This window comes from Drosophila ananassae, chromosome 3R (assembly GCF_017639315.1).
Source record: "Drosophila ananassae strain 14024-0371.13 chromosome 3R, ASM1763931v2, whole genome shotgun sequence".
NCBI lineage: Eukaryota > Metazoa > Arthropoda > Insecta > Diptera > Drosophilidae > Drosophila > Drosophila ananassae.
In genome coordinates, this window is record NC_057930.1 from 24,896,829 (window position 1) to 24,920,878 (window position 24,050).

Below are 24,050 nucleotides of genomic sequence, written 5' to 3' on the forward strand. Positions count from 1 at the left end.
GCCAAAGTAAAGGAAAAAGAATATATAGAAAATAAAATTTTTCATAATCGAAAACGTGACTGTAATTTTTGAGCTGCCTAGACCAATGCCACAATATGATTGGCATTCCACAAATCAAATTCTTTGGAAAAGCTCGGCGTTTTTATTTTTTTGGTAATTATTTTAAGAGGCTCCAGATTAAAGTATTCTTTTAATTCTAAAAAGAAGTAATATATTATCTAGAAATTCCCAGATTTTTAATTTGTAAAAGAAAGAACCCGTCAAGATTTTCCTTTCTGGAACACCCCAAGCTCCCTAGCTTTTTCCTTCAGTTTCGATTTCTGGTTGGTCGGCTTTTGTTCGAATGAAAATGCGATTTGCGCTTTTTATGATTGGCATGTGTTAATAAATTTTCAAGGCTCATGGCGATGAGTGGCACGTCACGTTGTCCATGAGGTCCCCCTTACAGTACACACCCCTGTGAAAGAAACCTCTCTATTTTTCAGGATTCACATAGTCCTTCGAGTCCACATCCTTCGAGTCTGTAAATTAGCTTCGCACTAATTTTGTGCTTCGGTGAGCAAAAATATTCTTTGAAAAGTAAGAGCAGCGAACGAGGCGGTTAATGGTGGAGTCGTGTTACTGACACGATGACAGGATATCTTCTCCCCAATAACATAAATAATTCAAGTCAAATGTCAATAGCTCAATTTTCGATCTAGTATAAAATACATGTACGCCAAAGTGAAAAGACCGAATGGAAAAAAAGGAATTCCTGGTTTATGGCTATCGCCAAAAACTTCATGGCAAATTAACTTAAAACGTTTTTTGCATACGCAAATAAACACGACAAGTGGCAGGGTGGAGTATTGCAAACATTTCCCTGATCTATTTATGGCGAAAAAAAATATCTAAAAAATTCAAGCCAAATAATATCAAATGGAGCGGGAATCCAAACATTCGCTCGCACATCCAGTAGCATATATAAATAAATTTTCATTTCGTTTCGCATTCATCAAACATTTTGACAATTTTATCTCCATGGGCGTTCGAGTGTCCTTTATTTTGGTGTATTTTCCTTTTTTTATTTTTTAGGCGCCGACTAGTCCTCCTAAGCGAGGACCGTTGGGCAGCCAAAAAGTAAATTTATGTTATGTTTTTCGGGCCCGGAGCCATTCCCTTAGCCGTTTCCATTGGCCATTGGGCATTGCCATGCAGGAAATGCGTGTTTAGCAAATGTTTTTAAATTGTATAACGAGAATTTATGACGGACATCGCAAGGTGCCCAGCCTGAAAAAAACAACTAAGCAACGGCACGGCCAACAAAAATTGCATGTTTCAAATTCGTTTAGCATTTCATTTTATTCCTTTTCCATTCCTGTTGCTTTTACTGTTTTGGGTGTTTTGGTGAAAATGTGGCATAAGTATTTTCATTCATCTGATTAGGAAGAAAGTTTATTGAATTTGAAGTATATTTGAGTAATTACTAAGGACTCTTCCAAAAAAGTATTCTATGTTTTTTCTTAAATAAATTATATTCCATATACATATTTATCTGTTTTAAATTTTATAAAAAAGTATCTATCATTTTCTTGTCTTAATAAAAAGGTCCCTGAACATTTTTCCTATTTTCCTAGGCATATTGGGTTAACCATTTTTTCCATTTCAAAATATCCTTGAGCCACAAAACGATATCCTTCGTTTGCCCCATCTTTGTCCCGATCCCCTTGATTGTCATTTATTTGAGGCTCGTGGCGAGCTGGGTTTGTTCAGCATTTCAATGAGCCAATGCAAATAAATTATAAAGAAAATAAAAAGAACAGAAAAGGGAGACAGAATTCAAATAAAAATATTGATGCTGCTCTCGGCTGCCGGAGACGTGACGAAATGTGTTTCGTGTTTGTTGTTTCTATTTGTCGAGCACTTAAAAGAAATAACCGCCACGTTCTATAAATTAGATGGCGTTTCTCGCTTTCAGGTTTTGGGTTCCGTGGCTAACGAGGCGTATGCGCTATGTCCTGACATGTGAAAAATGTCCCGCCCATACATATCCCTGCCACTTCTTAGCTTGACACGTCTGTGTGCGAGTGTGTGTGTGCGCCAAGGAGACGTGGCAAAGGAGCCCCACAAGTGCGAGTGAGTGGTTGCGGTTGGCTTGAGCTGCTTCTTAATCCTGGCAGCGGCAACCGCTTAATTATTCATTGAAGCCAATGCATTGGAATGCCGAAAGCCGCAGGCTTATAAATAGCATGCGAACGGCGGAACCTCACAATTCTGCGGCCATCACCCTCGACATTAATCAGTTTATGGTTGGAGTAAGAATTTATTGAAATAAATATATTCCTTCGTCAAGCTCTCTCTAGGGAGCACAGATATTAAGCCCATTTTTTTTTACATTTTCAAATACCTTGTTTCTGGGAGAATAAAATAAGTAACACTGCGTTTTTTAAATAAATATTATGAACGTGGATTGTTACAAAGCAAATCTATAAATCTTTGTGGGTATTCTAATTAACAGTGGATAGTATATGGATTGGAAATAAACTAATATAGACATCCCTTTTGGGTTATATGGGGCCTTCTATACATTTCGAAGGGATCCCATCGGAGAATATGAAGAAAAATCTAAAAATTATTTTGCTTTCAGGGTTTGATGCAGACTAATAGGGAAGCGATTCACAAATCGTTTAAGGTATTCCGCTCCAGGATCTGATAAAAACAGACAAAGATATAGACATCTCAGTGGGCTATATGGGGCCTTTCATACGTATTCCCATTTCCGAGGAGATCTCATCGGAAAAAATGAAGAAAAATCTAAAAACATTTTGCTCTCAGGTTTTGATGCAGATTGATAGGAAATCGATCCACATAGGTATATGTGGATCGATTAAGGTATACCGCTCCAGGATCTAATGGAAACTGCCAAAGATATAGACATCGTTGTACTAATATTTATACAAACCTGCATAAAAGTAATAAAGGGATTGAAAATATTTATTGACTTTGTTTGTTTTTTTGTAAAAATTAGCTGGTTTCAAATATGAAAACTATTTTAATTAACATGGAATGCGTTTAAAGCTTAAATACTTCTGACGTTTTCTGAGGCCTGAACTGCAAACATTTCACACACATCCTATGGGTGTGTGAGGGAGTGTGTGTTTATGGTGTGCGTGATTTCTCGTTGCACTCCATTTTTTCCAGTTTTATTATTTCGTCTGGTTTCATTTTTTTTTTTCTTCTATGGCATTTAGCAGCATGGGGCGTGCTTTTGGCTGCGTTTTGTGCCCCAAATGACCGAGTTCTTTGTTATAGTTACTACTTGTGATTCTGTTTCTTTTGCTTGTAGTTGTAAATGCATTGTATTCGTGTGTGTGTGGGGCTGTGTGGGTGTGCTGGTTTGTTGGTTTGCGGGTGTGCGTGTGTTTTTCTGTCTGCAATTTCATGCGGCCGCATTTATGAGTTTGCATGTCGTGTTTGGCCACCCAGGATCTGCCCCTCGGCCCACCCTTATCACCATTGCACACACTGTGTGTGCAGCTGCCACAACACTTTCAATTGTTTTCAACACTAAAAATCCTCGACAATGAGCCTGAAGTGAAGTCGCTCAATGGGGGCTTTCTTCAGTCTAAATTGTGTTTTTCCTGAAGCAAATATTTCGTGAAAAGTGAAATTTTTCTTTCGGCAGGTTCTTAATTACTGAAACCACGTCATAAAAACTGATGAATACCATTTATATTTTATGGGCGATATAGTAAAAGGTGGCCAAAAAATAATAAACCAAAAACTTTAATTTTCATTCAACACAAAGGACAATTAGAGATTGAAAGATCTAAGAAAAGATTCATTTTGTAATCAAATGAAACATTTGCGAAATTATTTTCAAGTCTAGCTCGCATTCGCACCATAAACATAAAGAAAATCCATTTGTATGCAAAATAGATACTGTCTCTGACTAAAACCGAGGCTCCGACTCTGCGACTCAACTATTTGGCACTGACTCGCATTTACATGCTAAATAGTCTCTGCCCCGGGACTCAAGGACTCTGGCAAAAGGACCCTCTATCTCCGCACTCACATGCCAGCTTCTGATTCTGAATTGGACTACTTCTGTGTCTCTCTCTGTCGGCTTGTAATTGAAACGTTAAATAATAAAGCCGCCTGTGGAGCGTAAGAGATTCAATCAGTCCATCGAGAAGGCGGGCAATTAGGGACAGGATTTGCCTCACAAAGGAGCCAACTTGCCAGGGACATGCTGGTGGAAGGGACATAACTTTCTCACCTACAAGAAAATTTCAAATAATCAAATTTATGCAATTTGCAGAGGAAAACAGAAGCAAACAAACAAGTTGTCGCGACCAAAGGGTATAAGGAGTATGATGTTGAGAAAATTGATACCCTAGAAGATGGCTTAATGGCTTTTATATCCTTTTATATAATATTTACAGTTTAAATTAATATATTTTTTAAATTAAAAAATTGTAGCAAAATAGTACTATCCTGTAGATCACAGTCCTTTAATGCAAATACCCTTTGAAACAAAGCAGAGCTTTTTAAAAAAAAGTTGAAGCAATCAGTAACATTATTTCAATCTCCTCTTATCTCTCAATGTCTCAATTTTTCCATGCCTCACTGTCTCAATGTCTCCTCTTCCCAGTATCACTTTTATTTTCTCAATTTGCGGCAAAGGAAGCAAAATTAGTTGGCTGCAACCTGCAAAGAAAAGTTTTACGCTTAAGTAAAAGTGCAAATGCTCGCTATTCTTTTCCCAACTCCACGCTGGCACTGTTGGCTCTTTCCTTCGCAATTCGGTCATCTCTTTCTCCATTCATTGGCTGTATCTGTGTGTTCCAGTGTATAGCTTTGCCCTTACTGTTTCCGACGCCTTTCTTCGCGCAAATTGCGCACAAATTAGTTCAAGTTGAGGCGCATTTCAGCGTTATGACTGTCAATGAGCCGAAGCCAGAAAGTGCACTGTAAACAATTATGTCTCAATAATATTTATCTAAAATCAGAATGATCAAGATCTATTAAAAAGGTTTTTTTTTGTGACTGTTAATGTATAGCTTTAATCCTTGAATAATTTCCCTTGTTATCCTTATTGTTGCTCTGTGTAGAAAGCAGGGCTGGGTTAGAAAAGAAAAACCTACTTGCCGTTGGCTCAACTTCAAATTGCCAGCGGGGCATGTGCAGCACGAAGGCAACAAAAATACAAAAAAAAAACTTAGAACCCCTCAAGCTAGGGTTACGATAGAACAGTAAGCCCCGGGGAAAGAGGGAGTTGCGGCGGATCGACGGGGTAAGAACTCTCTTCACCCGATTTGCTTGCTGGCATTGTGCCCCAGTCAGCAGTTTTTGTTTGGGCTAATGATGCGGAGGATGATGTCGATGTTATTGGTACTTTCCATTGATGCCTCACTGGGCCAGAATCTCTGTGTGCTCCGATGTTCTGCTGCTCGCTGCTCCAAGGAGCCAAGCAAGGAGTCCTCCTTGTTCTTCCGCTTGTTTCTATTGTTTTCCTTGTTTGCCAAAGTTGCGTCGTCCCTATCAATGGAAATGCTGTTGATGCAGGCTCCGTGAGGACTTAACTAGGCATTTGACGAACAACATGTCCGGGTTATTACGAGGGGGGGTGGCCATTACCAACAATAAAGGCCTTAGAAGTTTGCCTAACATTTATAAATAGGCAGGTAAACAATTGATATATGTAAGTAATTTAGCGTAATTAGCAGCACTTCCTTTGATGATTTTTGACGATTTTTGTAGATTTTGACTTCAAAAGAGGGATATTTAATGAAATTGATTTATCAGGCTTCATGTCGTATATTTCATATTGTATAATGAGCTTAAAATACTTTACTTGAAGATTAAAATCGTTATCTTTCATCTAATCCTTTACAATATCCTTCTGATAACTTTCAAAATAATATCTTTAACATTACCGTTACTCTCCTGTTAGCCTAAAAATTCCCACTATTTTCTGGCTAAAACTGCCATTACAGACAAGTTACTGTTAACTTTGCTAACAGACGAAAGGACAATGGAATTGAAACAAACAAAAGCCGAGACGATTTTTTCACCCGAAGGACCTCTCTCCCACGCTTTCTCTCCCAGAGAGCGAATAGCATACTCTCCCATACTCTCGCAACCTCAGACAATGCGAACCAGTTTGTGCGTTTCGCTTCGGTTTCCTAATATCCGGTCGTCGGGCAGGGTCCTTCGTGCAGGGTCCTTCGTGTGTGCTCCACGGCAGTGGGCGGGCTGGGGGTAGGTGGTGCGTGCGAGCACGGGTCTGTGTGTGTGCGGGGCGCCAAGTAAAAACCAGGTAATAAGGAGAGCAAAGCTTTTAGTCTTGGTCGGTTATTGGTCCTGTGTGGTTGGCGAAAGCGACAAAACTCCGTGAGCTCTGCTCGACGACTCCATTCTCCATTCTCGATTCTCAATTCTCGATTCTGCACTCCGCCATCCAATTTGGCCCAGTGCCGACGAGGACTAGAAACGCGATTAAACCGAGGACATTCGTGCGTATGTCGGTGATAGTGGGTGTGTGCGTATGTGTTTGTTCTGCGTACGTGTGTCTGTGTGAAAAACGGTGAATAATTTTCTAGAGCCTCAAGCCAAAAACTATTCGCACTTTTATTCCAAAAGAAAAGAAAAATTAAAACTAATCTTGGTAGAACTTTTGAATTTTTTCAATTCATTTTCATCAGTGGTCCTTTTCGCACTCCCTCGCCCCCGCTGTCCCCCGCTGTAGTGGTTTTGACAAATTAAAATGCATAAATTATGAATGAAAGTACCGTTACGTGCGTGACAACCAATCATTTGTTATTATTATGCACGTGGGCCAGCCAGCGAGCGAAAACAAAGTGTGAGAGCAAGTGAGAAGGCAGGCACCAGAGGGCAAGAAGCTAACTGGGCTAAAACGTCCTGCCGGCTGGCAAGGAGTCTTCTCTTCTTTAAAGTTCCACCCAAAAAAATAGAGCAGCGAAGAGCAAGGAATCGTCAGGAGCAGAAATAGCAGCAATAAGTGAGTATTATGCGACATACAATTTTCCCTCATATTTCTCCGGGGATTTTCTAGCATTCGGTGGAAAACGGCTGTGGGATAGAAGCATGGCGAGGGGCAGGACCCAGGCCCACCCACCCACACACACCCACCAGCACACAAATTGTAACTTAAAGTTTTATTAACTTGGCGCGGACCTCGGGGCCAGTTCAATTTGTGCACACGCCTCAGGTGTCAACATAAATTATTATAATTATGAAATTCTATAGCTCCGGATACGAGCACACAGCCATTTACAATAAACAACCAAACAGCCAAGGACACTGATCTAGGATAGCCTTGAAGATATTGTTTCTGCTAGGCAGAATCTGCTTAGAGCTTAACAGAGAAAGGAGCCTTTAAAGTTTACTGAAATAATGCTTATTTTAATACTTTATAATAACAAATATGAACAAGATGTCTTTCTTTTGAAGACTATTACTCTACCCCATGCTGTAGAGACACCTTTATTTTCCGCAGAACACACGTATATATGAAATTCCCGTACAATGCCAATTAATTTGAGTCGCTGAGCTGGGACACTGCCTGGCCTGGCTTTGAGTTATGGCCTTTCATTAGTCTCATTTAGTTCAGGAGCTGCCAGAGGATAGGACAGGCCCTCCACAGCCCGCCAGCAGATCGTTAAACTTCTAAACTGGCGCAGAGGTCAGCTACATGGCTGACTGGCCTTTATGGCCTTATCAATCGACACTAAAAACTCAAACATCGAGATGAAAACAGAGACATTTTCGGGGCCATTATTGAGCAACATATTTTAGAATTTCCGGGGCTTCAATTTTGAAATTTATTTCATTGGTCAGGACATTAAAATGGTCGCTGCCGCTGCCGCGGCCCGCCCGTTTTTATTTATGAGTCATATTTTTTGGCGAGTATTGTGTTCATTCAGCTGCAAGCTTTGAGCAATTTATTTGATTATGGACAATAATAATTGTTTGTCAATGAAATTGCAGTGATTTGTGAACAGTAAACGATATTGCTATTCAATTTGCATTTTTTTTAAATTTATATTGTGATATATCTAAGGTAGCTAGTAGATACTAGTTGGGCTTTAAGTTCAAGCACTAACATCAAGGGCTATTCAAGGCTTCGAACACACAATGGCATAGTACACACACTTGCCCCACAAAGGTACAGAGGGCAATGCCAGTCATTCATTCATTCAGTCAGTCATATAGAGACTGCGGCCCCAAGGTTCAGAGTCTCTCGGAGAACATGACCTTTTAGGTAAAAATGCAGATTTAGTCGAAAAATTTAAAAAGAAAAGCGAGAGAAAAAGATGTAACTGACCTGGAATGGTCCAAGTCGCAGCTTAGACCTTGTTTTCCGAATATTTGCATATTTAACAAGCCAGTGCCGTGCTTGCCACATAATTAATTATGCAAAAGACTCGGTTCTGGAGCCAACATCAAGTATACGCAGCGTGTGTGCTCAGGGTCCGTCGCAACTATTTTACATAAGCCACTCACCGTTGTTCGACATGTGGCTCTCTATGAGAGTGGGTGTATCTGTGTGTGTGGATGTCTGGCCTATGGATTTCTGTATGTGTGTGCGTGTCTCTTAAAATAGATGACAACAAGGTGCTAAAATTATTCATGGCCTCTAATTACAGGACATGATTTTGGAAAACTTTTGCCCAAAAGGCTTTCACAGATTTCTAGCCCCAAGTGCTTTACTGCTTTGCTGCTGCTGCTTTTGCGGCAGTTTTCGGTTTTAATTGATTTTATGCAAATTTAATTCAGCCTGCCCTAGAACAATTACACAATCGCAACGATGTTATTGTTAATTTATGCCTTTGCTCAATGATTTTTGAGTTGTCTGTCCCGGAGCTTGTGCCCGGGCTCCCGGAGCCTGGGGGCTTTCGGTTGGAAGAGCATTTAAATCACATTAACAGTTATTGGCCATAAATTGTATGATTAATTCAGTTGGCTATTGTTTCTAGCGAGAGTGTGTGTGTGTCTGAAGATTGTCAAGCAATTTCCCAACAGAAGCCCCTGGGACATCTAGCCAGGATTCGAGTTTATATTTTAATAATTCTCACGTGAATCGGAAACTATCTCGAAACTATTCAGATGCCTTTAAAAATGACCTGAAACATTAATACGGATATTGTCCTAGCTAATAAATAATACGAACTGTAAATAACCGAAATCCCCCCACCTAATACGGATTAAAATAGATCCTGTCGGCCATAAATAATACCCACCCAAAGTCGTATCAAAAATAGAAGTCTAATGATTGATGTCCTGTCTCCGAATACGTAATCAAATTATTACGTGAATCAACATCAAAGACAATTCGGAACAAGTTCGGGACTAATTCCAAAACAAAACATTTTAAAGCTAAACCTTTTCTGTTTTCTTGTCCTTTCAGACTCTTGTTTCAACCAAGTTTGGTGCTTGAAGTAAAGGAAACTAAACTCGACTGGAAATAAAGGAAAAAAATTGGGAGGCAAACACAAATAGTGGAGACAAAGTACAGACAGGATATAGCATGTAAATGCGACTGCCTACACACGTATTGTCCTGTGGATGTGTGCTTAATAGGAAAAGCAAATAGCAACGAGCTCATGGAAAATAAATATAAATAAGCCAACGCCGACAACAATAGCTGGGAAAAGCGACAAGGAAAGCAATTGGTTGACGCTTTCCCTCGTCGGCGGTCAAGGAAAATTTATTGCATTGCACAAATGAGACAAGGCGAAAACGCAAACGAAGCAGAGGCGAACATGGACAAGAAAAATAACCAAAATTTGAGCAACAAATTGAAAAATTAAAGTTTCGCAGAAAGGAAACTTTTGGTGGAAAAACTCTAGACATAAATCAAGCACCCACAGTATGGATTCCGGACATAGAAGATACTCGTTCGCCTATGGCATCGCGGCCTGGCTGCTGCTCCACATTTTCTTCGGTAAGATAAAAGTCAAAACTTTTCATTAACCCGAAAATATACACAACTTTCGCTGCCTCCGAATATAATTCATACGCCATGTGGTCCCGCTCGGAGATAACTCATTGAAAATTCATTCAATAATCGATAGACGAGGACTTGGCCCACAGAGTTGATAAAGTCAGGAGCCAAAGTCAGGGGCTGTCAGTTAAAGGGGATAAGTCCCTTCCCGTCTTAGGGCTCCAAGGACCTCTCGCTAAGGCATTAATAAACAAGTTTGCCACTGCCTCAGCCTCGGCAGCCTCTTGTTATTTATTTTTAATTAAGTTCAACAAACTGCTGAGCAGAAAGTAACCAAAATTAACTGGCAAACATGCGAAAGTCGCGGCTAACCGCGATAGGGGGTTAGAGACTTTCAAGGATAACTTTGAAGCTGAGGGAGAGGGGATAGGATTTAGATGGTGGTTTGCCAAAGGACCCCGGGCAAACACAATTAATCGAAAAATAGTCACACATAGTATTTCGAATTGAATTCATATTTCCGTTCCATTTGCTTTAGTATTTATTCCGCCCGAGTTGCCTTAATCCCGACTGATTATGAGCGCCGAACTTGATCCTAAATAAAAACTTGGCGTGCCGCCTAACCCGATTTATAATTGTTATTTGAGATAAAATTAATTGCCATTAATTTGAGCTTTTAATATCGAGTGAGAAGTGAGGCGTAAACAGAATTCAATTAATTGCACATCTTTCATTAGCGGAAACCGTAATTAATATATTTTATTAATATTAATTTTTTGTCCGGGTCGACCGCAGAAACCTTCAACTTAATTAGCCTGATTGCCTGGCGGAGAACTAAAATAGAAAACACTGCGAAACTTGCCTGATGCCGCATTTAATTAAATAAATAAACATGCTCAAGTTTTTTTGCCATTTCCGTTTCCGCTTCTGGGCCCGTTTCCTTTTGCGCCAGAGTTGTCAAAGCAAAAAAGTTTCTGTGGCAGATCTGTGTTTACTATTTAACTGGCAGTGGTAGTAGTGGCAGAGGAACTACCTCCCGAACCTCGTTATATTTCCACGCTCAATTGAGAAGGAGACGGCGGAATAATAATAATGACTGACAAATACAATTTCTGTCTGGGGTCTAGACTCTAGACAAACGGGGGAACAGAAAAATGATGATTATTTGCTGGCACTTAGCCGTCTTGGACTCTAGTTTGGGGGTTCGCTGCCTGAATTATAGATAGAAATCTTATTTTCCTATTATGAGGTCACGTACACATGCCCCACACACACTGCCACACACACACTACAGAGTCCCTTTCACATTCCTGAAGCAACAAATAATGAAATTAAGTTAACGTGGCGCACACTTTCGTCCGAATTGTAACTAACAAAGAGCCAGCACCGATGTCCAGGGGAAGTACACATTTATTGGCAGCACATGAAACTAATGTTGAGCGACACGCACTCGGTTCACCCCCTTTCGATCGCCTTAGCCGCCACTGTGCAGTTAATGAAAGTTCCCCCTTCGAAGGCAAACACTTGAAGCTCCATCGAGTGGAGTTTATTAAAGATTTTCGCCGGCTTGTAGGGCATCATAAATACCAATAAGTAATATTAAGTGCCTTTGCCGGCGATTAGGTTGGGTTAAGGACCCATCGAGATGGCCTGCTAGTTGGTAGGTGCGAACAGATTGCGATATTCCGAGAGGGCTTATGTAAACAAGTCTAAGAGGCTTCCAGCTCATCAACTAGTGAGAGGAATAGAGATTTCAGGTTTAAGGAGAGTCACACTGCCTTTACTTATGAATTAATAATGCATTCAGCAGTTGGCATGTTCAGGGCCAAAATGCCATTAATAATAATGCGTTAAAATTGATGTTTTAATTTTAATCGAATTAATTGATTCCGGTTGATGGGTGATGGGCTTTCGGGGAGAAATCTTGTTATCCAGTCATGTCTTTGACATCACTTCGAAGTGAATTTTAATTATGTTATTACAGCTGCTCCTCTGTGTGCAGTAATTTAATTGATATTCTAATTAAAGAAAATACTTTTGAGGCGAAATTAGTTGGGTTTGACTGATGGCCTGATTAACTTCCCCTCATTTGTCACTCCCAGCACAATTTGCGGTAATTTCGGATAATAATACAAGTTTCTGGGAAAATTCTAAATGTCAGTTGTCATAACATGTTCCCATGGATCGCATTCAGATAATCAATCATCCTGAAAAGTTCAAAAGCCGACTGTGACATGAATATTGCCACAATGTTCCAGGCATTATCAAAAATATGTAGAAACTTGCGATTAACCAGCTAACAAGAAACCGTCTCAATGGGCCCCGATCGATTATTGCCAAGTCGCTCGACTTTTTTTTTCGCAACCAGACTCTCATCTTTCCTCCTACTTTATGACATATTTTTGTTTTCTCGGTTCAGTTTTTTCCTTTTTGCGAAATATGCAAATGAAAGTGCGCCTGCAATGCAGCAAAAACAGAACTGAACTGAGCCGGGCTGACAACTGGGAGCTGTTGGCTGTTTTGTGGGGCTCGGACGGGGCGGATGGCAGGACTTTCTGGGCAGACGTGCTCCCGTTTTGCGGCTGCAATGACAACGACCAGGACAACTCGTGATGCACTCCCTGTCAGAGGAGATACTCTCACAGGACACTTGCATTTTAGAGGGCTTGCTAATTGTAGAATCCTAAAAGTCATGGATATATTTTATTAAAATATCATCCGTAGATGGATTGTAAATTTCTGAAAAACTCTTGATACTTTTCTCCGGGACTGGAACGGGGACAGGCACGCCGGAATGGACCGAAGGACCTCTAGACCGACAGGGACAATGGAGGCAATGGCGACTGGGCTGGGCCGGGGGAGCAACTTCCGCCTCTGATTGCAGATTAAGCACGTTCTAGGCGTCTGCCTGGGGCGTGGAAGGGGTTGGCATGGCAGGCGGGGGCAAGGGGTCACTGGGATTGATGCGTATTGATGCTGCTGGCGTCTGCGAAACATCCAGCAGAGAAGAAAAACCTTCTTATTTGCTCAAGGCTTGGCATCCGGTCTAAAGTCCTTCCCCCACTCGCCCATTTTTTCTGTGCTTCCCCCAAGAGCCCATGAGTAAGCTCTCCAACTGAGCCGCATCATAATTTCCTAGTATCCCCTGCCCCCTCCTGGCCTGGCCTGTCTGGCAAAAATTTGCATTGCAGTGAAGCCTTGGCAAAAGCCATAAATTCTTGGCCACCCCACCTATCCCTCGTAGCCAGCCAGCTAGTGAGCCAGTCAGCCGCTTTTGTAGCCCGTTTTTCCAATGAGTTTTCAATGGACTCTAATAAAATTAATTGCATTTTGCATTTGCCTGTCGAGCTATATTGATCGTGGGGGAGCCAGGCGGACCGAACTCCTGCGGGCTGAGCCGGGCTGAGCTCATGTGACAGTCAGATTTGGATTCGAAATTGCAATTGCTCTGTCGAGGATACTCTGGCTCTGGCTCTGGGTCTGATATCCCAGCTGCCAGAATGTCGGGGAGAGAAAGTAGCTCTGAGATTGAGAAATACTGTTTGCATTGTGTAACTAATCCAGTTGGGTAAGCTACTACTGCTGCCTTTGTCAGGCTGTTTCCAAATGGGTTTTCCGGACAAATATGATTTTTCCGATTCTATCTTTCCAAAAAAGGCATACATCTCTAATTGATTGAAGTAAAGGGCTTCGGCTACGATATATTTAAATATTTTATACGCCAGGAAATGGTCTGAGAATAAACTAACCATAAACTTTGAAAATGTTCATTAGTTGTTTATGGAAGAGGCCAACCCCTTGACGGTTTATTAAGATGGCTGGAACACCATTGCACACCCCATTAAAAAGCCATAATGATATGCAAAGCTAAACTTTGCTCGGCAAACTTCTGCATTTGACACCCAAGACCGGTCTTGGCTTGGTCCTGGCGCCCCTGGCTCCTTCTCCTCTGTTCCTTGCCATTGAATTAGATTTCTAGCACCACTAACCCCAAAAAGAAACTCATTTTTCCCTGGGAACGGGAGGCGGGAGTGCGAACGATGAAGGCAAACTTTTGTCTGCGACTGACATTTCTTGCCCTCGGGCGGCAAATGAAATCATTTAAAAATCAACAATAATTAAGTAGCAAACTTTGGTCGGTGGCAGCCAGTCAGCAATTTGTTCTAAGGTAGAGCTCTCCGCAAAACCAAAGTCACTCGAGAAATCCACTCTCGACCATAACTATGACGGTTACACGACATCAAATGGAAAACTTTCTATTTTGGCATTTTCTGGCATTGGCTCTTCTTAATTAAGCTCAGGTTTAGATGACAAAACTTTGCAATTTCTGGCTTATTAATTAGCCGCCCGGAGTGGGCGGCACTCGACATTTGTATAAAAAGGACCTCTTTTCAACGCGACGAGGAAAGGAATTAAAATTTAATCAGATATAGTTTCAAATGAATATATTAAAGCTGTCCCGGGTCCTTCTGCCCCTGAGGTGTTACTTAAAAATTCTCTTGCTCCGCTTAGAAAAATATCCGTAAAAAGGAGTCTTCACGGCAACTGGGGACTGAAGACTTTTGTTTGGCGGAAGCCTTTTGGCAACGCACTTTGTGTTTGTCTTCCGCCAACGAGCAAGGCAGCCCGGCAGCCAGTGGAGAGTGGAAAATGCTAAATTATACTTAAGCCACACACTCCTACACAACACAAACAAACAAAATACATTCCACAAAGTGTCCGCCAAAGCGGAGCCACGCACCGGCCGGAATAAAAAGGATTCAAACGACGCCGCCGCCTCGGCTGCCGCAAAGCGGAAATGCACTCAAAAGGAGCAAAGCCCTAGGAGGGCTGAGTAACGCCCACTGACGCCCACCTGGTTCCACTACCATTTCCGCTGGCCCCCGCCAGTCCTCCATCTAGGACACCGTCATCAACCTCGTCATCGACTTCAATGGCGGCGGTGCTTCTTTTTGCTGCCTTTGTGCATTGTGCTTTCAATTTGTTTGTTGGCTGGTTTGTTTGTCGCTTCGGTGGCTGGCGGGTTGAACAAAAAAGTAAGGAAAAACCTTTAATACATAGTCGAAGTTATAACTACCTAGTACTATCAAGTACCTTAGATGGCCAGTGCTATAAATACCCATTCCTATAGCCAGAGATATGCCCACAAGTCCTTTGTCGAAAAATATGCAAAGCCTTACAAAGTGACTTTATTTTGGACATATTTTTAGACATCCTCATTTTTCATTTCCTATTTCCAGCCCACACATCACTTCGGGTTTATTTTTAAAAGGTTTTCTTTAACTTTTCATTAACCTGTCCAAAAATAAACGCCCTGACGGCTCGTCGGACTTAATGAGATGGACTTTGGGATGGCAAAGTGGGGGATTGATTTCAATTTTATGTGGCTTTGCTTCTATTTCTGACTTGACATTCGTTTGTCACTCTAATGCACCATAATTGCGGTTACTAATCAGGAAAATACTCAATGTCTAGGATTGAATAATAAGGGCTCATACTAGCCTTACCATTAATTTGGACTTTTGTGACGCAAGACTAAGCCTCAAAAGTCAACCTAGGGACTTGGTTAGTGTCCATTATAGGTTTCTTTGAGTGACATGGCCTTTAAGAGCCTTCCTTAAACTTGAAGCCCTTCTTGCCACAAAAACAAATCATAACTGGCAATTGAGATTTCCCAAATGACTTCTAACTCGCTCACGGATTGGCCCACTTTTGGCCAAGAGCTGCTCATTTCGGGCCTTGTAATATTAATTTCATATCTCGATTTGCCTGACCCAAATTGCCCTTCCAGTGGCCGGGGCCTACACAGTTCCCGTCTTTGTCTCGGGCCGTTAAATAAGTTGGCAACTTTTCATTTCACTACGGCATTGTGCACTGTGAGTTATATTCCCCATCCAGCACCCGGGGAGCATCGTCTCATCCTAAGAAAATTCTCCAACCAGGCCACGTTCCTCAAGTTAGTTGAGTTCACCTAACCCCCCTTCCCGGCCATTGTGTTGCCAAAACAAAAGCGCATTGTTCTAGTCCCAAGAATGGCGGGATGGGGGCAGGAAGGGCCTGCCTCCTTCGATTTCCTTGACTTTTATGCACTTGCTGCAAGTTATTTATGTCCTGCCACTGGCATTGAAACCGCGAACACGACTAACACAGCCCGAACAGCTAAGGGCTTATTAAAGCGCCACTCACTCGTCTGACTGAAAATTTCTAACAAAACATCCACGTATTTGCAGAAACCGCCGAATGCCTGACAATGACCGAAATTAAAATCCCCAAGCACATAATGCGGCACGAGGACGCGGTGCTCGGTTGCAAGTTTGATCTCGACGGGGAGTCGCTGTACTCGGTGAAGTGGTACAAGGACGGATTCGAGTTCTACCGCTACGTTCCGAGGGACATGCCGCCGGGACAGGTCTTCCCCCTTCCAGGAGTCGACGTTGAGGTAAGAGATACTACATGTACTATTTATTCCATCAAGTCTTCCTTCAAAAACTCATCACAGACCGTTGGAAAAATTCAAAGTTCTCTAGGAAATTTATTTAGTTTCTTGATTTTGGCCCCTAAGGACGATGATAGGCAGGAAGTCCAAATTGTTACAGTCACTGGAAGAATCAGTGATGCCGATCGACCAGGAGGACACCGTTCGAATGATCGCCGAGCACATCCGCCAGCCCCTGATGGATCCCTTCGAGCAAAGCCGGCTTCTGGCCAGCAGCAAGGATGAGAATCTCAGTGTCCTGCATCTGGCGGACGCCATCAAGTTCAGGGACACCATGAAGAGCTTCAAGATATCGCCCACTGCCGAGGCCCTCGACGAAGTGATGCCCGTCAAGAACAAGGACCTTGACGAGATGCTGGAATTGTTGATCGATGATGAGGACGAGGACGAGGACGACGAAGAGGAGGAGGATGACGAAGATGAAGATGAAGATACTGAGGGGGTTGGTGACGATGACGTGGAGGACCAAGATGATAGGGCAGAGGTCACGAAAGAACCCCATATCCTCAGGAAGTGGTTGGATCGGTTTAAAATGTCATAGTAAAGGATATCTAGGAAGTGTAGTTTCTTGAACAGCTATTTTATATCGCGTCCAAGTAAATGGTGGCAATGATCAAGAATATCTTTAGGCTTTAAAATAAACTGAGCTTTAACTTAGTGACCTCCATTATTGGTGTTTTCTCTCCATTTCCTTCCAGCTACAAAACTCAACGGAATACGCCGTCGTCCTGCGCTCTGTGAGCCTTCAGTCCACTGGCCGATATCGCTGCGAAGTGTCCGGCGAGGCGCCTTCGTTCCAGACAGTTTCCGGTCACGAGGACATGATTGTTGTGGGTAAGTGAAAGTGGGTAACAAAAAGCATGCACCCACAATGTTGGCTAGGACACGAAAAAAGGCCAAAGTTGCAGCCACTACAGCTACATTTTAGTCAAAAAAGTTTAAAAGATTTAAGAAGAGGTTTCATTTTGATTTTTTTAAACTATAAGATACTAGGTGCTCCTTATTATAAGGCACATATTTTAATTATTTATTTTTCAACTATATTTTAGCTTATTTTTACAACTTCTCTTGGCATCACTATTGCAGAACTGGCCAGAATAAAAGCGCCAAGATTAATTGCACCAAACGGACTAAGCGACGAAAAGTAATCTGTTTCTGTGGGTCTGTCTCTGTCTTTTGGCCGCAGCCCGTCTCTTTCCGTCATTTGGCGCCAGCTTTCTCCTTTCTCCTACTTTCCCTGGGCCCGTCTCTCTCTGGTACATGTATAAAATATTTCACATTTATTTAGTTTATGCCTGGCATTGTTTCTCGCTGCGATTTACAAATTCTCGAGCAGAAAACCTGTGCCAAAAAAGCCGGCGGGCCGAGGGCGGCATAAGAAAGAGACAGAGTCCGGGGAGGAGAGTGAGATGGGGCGAACGAAATGGCCATCCTTTTCCCGGGCAGCTGTGTGTGTGTTGTTTGTATTGTATTTCCACTGGCAAATTGCCCATGTACGTGATGCAATTCTGTTGCTCACTTACAGCCCGAGCTTTCTCCTCCATGGCCGCATGGAGACTTTCTCTCTCTATCGTCCTGGCCGCCTCCCGTCTCTTTCACGCGCTGGCCTGCAACTTAATTTGAAATTTTTGCGCAATCCAACAAAACATGGCGCAGAAATATGACCAAGAGCAGTGTAAAAAACTGCTGCGGAGGAAAACTTAGAATAAACGTGTTTAATAACTGCCAGCAAGGGGCTGGAGGATCCAGAGAAAGGCGGGAAACGTAAAGTATATTTTAAGAATTTAATATGTCCTGAATCTCCTGAAAGATAAGTCTTAAATCAGATCCCATTAATTGTCTACGCGTGGGTTGTGGAACTTTACTTTATTGGGATAACAGTCTCCTATGGTGTACTTAGGATGGAAATATATATTTTCTATTAGTTTTTAACTATATAGAAATATAAAGAAAGAGGCAAAAACTGGCTCAAAAAGTCTGGGGTACTTCAAGGAACAAGGTCCTCGACATAGTCGTCATTTATAATGATAGAACTATTAATATAAACTAAAGTCCACTTACCCACCAAATAAGCAAAAGCCAGTTGTTTCATATCAGAGAATAAAATAATATTACCGGAATATATCGTATTTAAAAAGCAAATATAATATTTCATCCTTTGATTGGATTGTAAGCGGCTATAACGTGGAAAATGTATTTACAAAATAGCGTAGATGTAATTTTCTAAAGCCATCATTGATGCCACCCAGATAGGATGAAGTTCCATCCATATTTGACCCAAATACTTCCTCGAAAATGATGTTTATCGAAAACATTCGGCGGCGCAATTATATAGGCCAGGCCAATTTCAGCCTTATTTCCGCTGCAGGGAGGGGAGGTAATCAAAATTGGTATATCGCATAATTAGGCTAACTAAATATTTCCTCGGATGGGGGCTCGGAAAGTCAACGCAACACACACTTCCGCCTTCAGTTGGAAATTACTCAATTACGCTCAGACTTTAATGGGGAAAAATGCGACGATGCGAATGGAAGAGCCGTCCTTCGGAAGAGCTCGTTCAGATGTAAGCGGATTAAATCTGAGGCATAATGACTATGACGATTTGCGGATCAATAAACTTAATGAATTCCCGAGCCGGAAAAAAGAGCACAGCCCGACAGGTGCCAGTGCCATAAAGTGTTGGCCAGAAGAGTCAGATAGACTCGGAGATATGGCGATGGGATGGCTTCAACTGGCTTTTAAATTAAGGATATATTTAAATTAATACCAAGGACCTCCCTGTCCCTGTGGCAGGCGTAATTGAATGCAATTACAGGGACATGTCTAACCGATGAACAGCAAATGGGTTCGACCCAGTTCCTTAGATTAGACGGCTTCGGACGACAAAGCGATAATTGCAGTGTATGCGCGGAAATTGAAAATGGCGGATGAAGGGTCGGGTGTGGGTGTGGGTGTGGGTGGAAATGGCCAGGAAATGGGCGGAAAGTAGTGTCAACCGGCGCAGTTGCATATGATGGGTGCATCCGGCTGGGAAATTTGGTTCAACGTAATCCCTGCGAGAAATGCGCGCCAGAGTTGCACGTGCGGAAAAAGTTTTAGACTACAAACTGAAACCAAGGGCTTAAATATTTAATATTGCTTCTAAAAATATCAACCAGACATAGATTCTAGATAATCTGGTATCATCATTTTCAAGAATTCCTTTGACTCCCTTGTCCTTCACAATTACCACGACCTTCCCCAGGGCCAAAAAATAAAAGAAAAGTATCAGGGCCATCGGGGACCATAGCTCCACCAAACCAGAATCTATGCCAAAGTTTGGCAACTCGTTTCCTTTCAATCAATTGTGGGGCTTCTTTGACCCTTTTGTGGGGCAGAGCCATTAAGGTGAAAAATTGTTAGTTTATTTAGGCATCCGATTTACTTAGATATTTGTTTCAGTTGCTCAATTGAATCCATTGTTCGGCCGTCCGGACAAAGGACGACCCACGCAAAAACATCCGGGCCCATGTTGATCCCTTGGAGGCAAACAAAGCCGGACAAGAATAAAAATGTCCGACAATTATTACCAATTGGTACTAAGCCTGGTCATAATACACAACGTTGAGCCCAAACGACAAGAGAAAAAATGTCGAGTATTTTGGCAAATATTAGAGGAAATACAGTCTTAACACACAAAGGTCAACAGCTTCATCAATGTCATTAAATTAAGACATTAATTTTTCACAAAAAAATGAATACAAGTGCCTTGGCTTTGGTATGCTCTCCCAGGGCCAAGTTTTTGCCCAGTTATTGGATATTGCCATTATTAAGTGGCAGAGGAAAGTGCAGGAAAAGTATCCTTTTGTGCCATAAACGTTAAAGTTTTTCTCTGCTTTTGGAAAACATTTCATCAGTGCGAAACTATCGATTATGTTTAATTGAAGTTTCGCTTTAGTTTTTGTTCGATTCTGCCAGTTGTTGACCCAATTGGCAGACAGCCAGGTCTCCGTCCCCCAGCTGGACAAGCACACACTGACCCACAAAAAGCAAACAACAGCAACACCACTACCCCCGAGAAACAAATCAAATGCAACAACGTTGAACAATTTTTGCAGCAAGGAGATGCCTCCGACATTCCTCAATATTTATTATGATTCTATTTTAGTTTAAGCTTAAATAAATTGCATTGTTCATTTTGTTGTTGATTGGAATCGATTTAATTGCCCAACTGACGGCCAGCCAGCCAGCCAGATAGCCAGCTAATGGCAGTGGAATAGAATTTTTGGCTAAGCTCTGGCCAACCGAATTAACCATCAATCTTGTTTTGTGGCCGAAAAAAATAACTTTATTTCGAAATGGCAATGCAATTATCCAATGCCGAAGCGACATCTTTCTTGTTTTGTGGTTTAATTGCCGAAAGAGTTCTGTGACTTTATTGTTTTTAGAGTTATTATGAATTTGGAAATATTTATGGGACGTTCCATGAATATAATTAGCAAGGGAATATGACAATTAAACAAGATATTTTGTAGAAATTTAAGTAATTGCCTAACTCCTAACCTCTTTAGTTATAGCCTAGTATAAGCTTAAACCCTATTCAGTATTGGCCACTCAGCTAACCCTCAATTGCCACATCTTGTGCTCTTGGCCAATTGCAGTGACACCGAAGCACGGACCACAAATCACGGGCGGACAGCCCCGATACCAAATTGGCGACATGGTGCGCGTCAATTGCACCTCGGCGGCCTCGAAACCGGTCTGCCACCTCAGCTGGCAGATAAACGGGATGCACGCCAACCGCTCCCTGCTCCGGCCCTACGAACCGCTGGTGGTGGGCAGGGAGGGTCTGGAGGTGGCTCGCCTGGGGCTGGAGTTCCGGGTGAGAGGATGACATTTTAAGCACGGCGACATGAAGTTAAAGGTAAGCTAATGAACACGAGAAGTATTGGGAAATGGAAAATATATTTTTAATAAAATGGCCTTCATGGGTTTCTCGCAAAGGTGCATATATTTTGTAGCTTTCGAGATCTTTGCCCCTTTTTCTGCGCTGTTCATAATCAGCTTATACCGCCCGGATAGGTCATGAAAATTGATACAGTCATTCATCCGATATCCACATCCCATACATATTTGCCAGCGTTCTGTTGCTCTGATTCAATTTGCGACAACATAACATGGCAGCTCATGTTGATTATTATCCATTCGGACCCAGTTGGCCGGCCACCACCTCTCCACTGACCACTCGCTCCACAGAACCGCCCAACCACCCAGCTACCCGCACCACTGCGAGTGCAAATGTATGTTGAACAAGCCACAAAATTTGATGAGGACACGGGTGGAGGAGGAACTGCCGCTGTGACGTGGCCAGTGGGAACAGTGGTCACCATAGATGTGTAGTTAAAAAATAGTCAGGAATTACCATAAATATTTAAATAGATTTTTACAAAAGCAAAAATCATGAAGCCATTATAAAACCATCATTGCCAAAAGTTTTTTTTTTCAAAAATCTCATTCATGTGGAGAATAAATATGAATCGGATCATTCCACTGTTCCGGCGACCATTGGCGGCCACCTTGTGGGTCACTGTCCGTTTGCATATGTGGTGACCGTGGATGTGGGTTGTGTGGGTGTGTGTGCATACATATTTGTGTGTGTCCTGCGGAGATGTATGCCGGTCATTTTTGGGTTATTTGCCGTGCGGGAGGAGTTAATGAAAGCATAAAACTTTTACTGCACCGTCAAGAGAATGGCCAATCCTTTGCCCCCTCTGTTGCCGCCCCACAAATTTATCAATGTACACAGATTTGATGAAAGTTCTTTTCCCTCCAACTCCCCCTTTTCTGATTCAACTTGCATCTCGTGGCCATAATCCCTACCGACCTGCAGTGTGTCGCCAAAATCTCCTCCGTGTACTGGCAGAGCAACGAGGAGAGCGTGGAGAGCGACAAGCACCAGAGGATTCCGGTGCTAGAGTCCCGGGAGACGGTCATGTCCAAGTCCCGTCAGTCGCTGGACAAGGCCCAGTCCACGCTTGAAGGTGAGTGATCATCAATCATCTGTTAGCTGGATGCGGTTAGTTGGGAAACACTTGAAAAAAAAAGGATTATTATTTCATAGTTATATATTTTTCTTTTTTAATTAAGAAGATAATATCCAGACTTTGCAAGCTTTTAATTTAATTTATAAAAGTATTTCCTTTTTGAATTATTTTTTTTGTATTTTCCCCGTGAGTGCATCAGCAACATTTGCTTTTATAAAAGTTCTCCCTGGTTGGGCATCCATCTAACCTGTCCATCCCCTATTTTCGTCCCATAAACCAGACAAACAACTGAAGAAGAGCCGACGCCCTGCAGCAGCCACCTCTTCAGCGGCAGCAGCAGCAGCAGCAGCCGCGGCAGGAGCGTCGTCCAGTGCATCATCATCCACCATGGCGCCATCAGGGCCGATCTGGGGCTCATCTGTGTCCTGGTCACGCATATTAGCTTCCAAATCAATTGCACGCATTTCCCTCTACGCACTGCCAGTCTTAATAGCATTTCTGTGTAGCTGTCGACCTCCCGTCGCTGGGAGTTGCTGTCAAAGGCGAGGCAACACCAGCACCACCACCATCAGCAACAGGGACAGAAGCAACAGCAACATCGGCATCAGGAAGACAAACAGCAGCCAATTAAGCTGCGAGTCAGCTGCCCAGCGAAGATAACAATTAACCGGGAAGAATGGCCCGCACAGCCTTGGCAGAACAAGAGGCAAATATAATTAGGTTCCACTGTAAATATTTGGAGTTTTCGGTCACATCAAGTATACGCCGCGTGGGCGGCCATCAGCAACTAATTTGTGTACATATCCACAATGTATTTTTATTATAAATTAATTATTATAATTAGTGAAGCATTGAAATGTCGTTGTTCCTCTTTGGGCTTTTTTGCTTGTCGTTCTTAGGAAGAAATGCTCAAAGATGTTGGCTAAGTAACCAAAAAAGTAAAGCTTGAATGTGTAAAATAAAAACAAATCATCTATTAGCCAAAAATCTAGTTGTTAAGAACCTAAAATAAGAAAGATTCTTAATGTATTTGAATGCTAAGGGCAGAAATTATTAAAACTAGTTGAATAGTAATAGTGAATTAAGGTGTTAAGTGTAATAACTTGATTTTAATCGGTCCTTAGGAACTTGAAAAGTTATTTAAAATGTTTTCTTTCTCAGGGTTCTGAAAACCATTCGAATTTGTTAATATTTTATAAGTTATCTATGTATATAGAGTGATTAACTTTTATTTTAAACATCCTGAGATTAACTTATTTATGAATATTATCGAAGAAACCCCTCATATCGGATACACTTTTTAAGAAAGAACACAGCATCCCGGCATTTCTTTATTTCACTGCCCCTATATGTATGACGCACACCTTACGGCATATCTCCACTAAGGATAACTTTGTCTCTCTCTTGTACGACGAACAAATTGTTAAATTTTACTAGGATAAGACCTCCATTAGCAGATTATAACCAAGTATAGAAGGTGTAAGCCGAAGTCCCTGTGTAGCAAGCAGTCTGTAAAAAATATGCGGATAATGAATGTTATTAAGTCTTAAAAAAACAATAAAGAATGCAGAAAAAGAATACC

General features: G+C 42.0%; 2 protein-coding genes across 2 annotated transcripts; both read left to right on the forward strand.

Moving 5' to 3' along the window:
• The first annotated feature begins 6,325 nt into the window (after positions 1-6,325).
• LOC6497600 lies at positions 6,326-24,050 on the forward strand. Its single transcript, XM_014906248.3, is given in 7 exon segments — positions 6,326-7,003; positions 9,413-9,949; positions 16,180-16,388; positions 17,144-17,279; positions 21,086-21,348; positions 22,315-22,465; positions 22,749-24,050. Coding segments are annotated over 6 exon segments (1,212 nt in total). The 5' UTR covers positions 6,326-7,003; positions 9,413-9,876; the 3' UTR covers positions 23,129-24,050.
• On the forward strand, positions 16,416-17,112 carry LOC26514514 (nonsense-mediated mRNA decay protein 2). Its single transcript, XM_014906856.2, has one exon. The coding sequence runs from the start codon at positions 16,516-16,518 to the stop codon at positions 16,984-16,986; it is 471 nt and encodes a 156-aa protein (XP_014762342.1). The 5' UTR covers positions 16,416-16,515; the 3' UTR covers positions 16,987-17,112.

Bases quoted from the DNA above. Each gene is read 5' to 3' on its own strand.
- LOC26514514 (XM_014906856.2), top strand. From the start codon at position 16,516: ATGATAGGCAGGAAGTCCAAATTGTTACAGTCACTGGAAGAATCAGTG.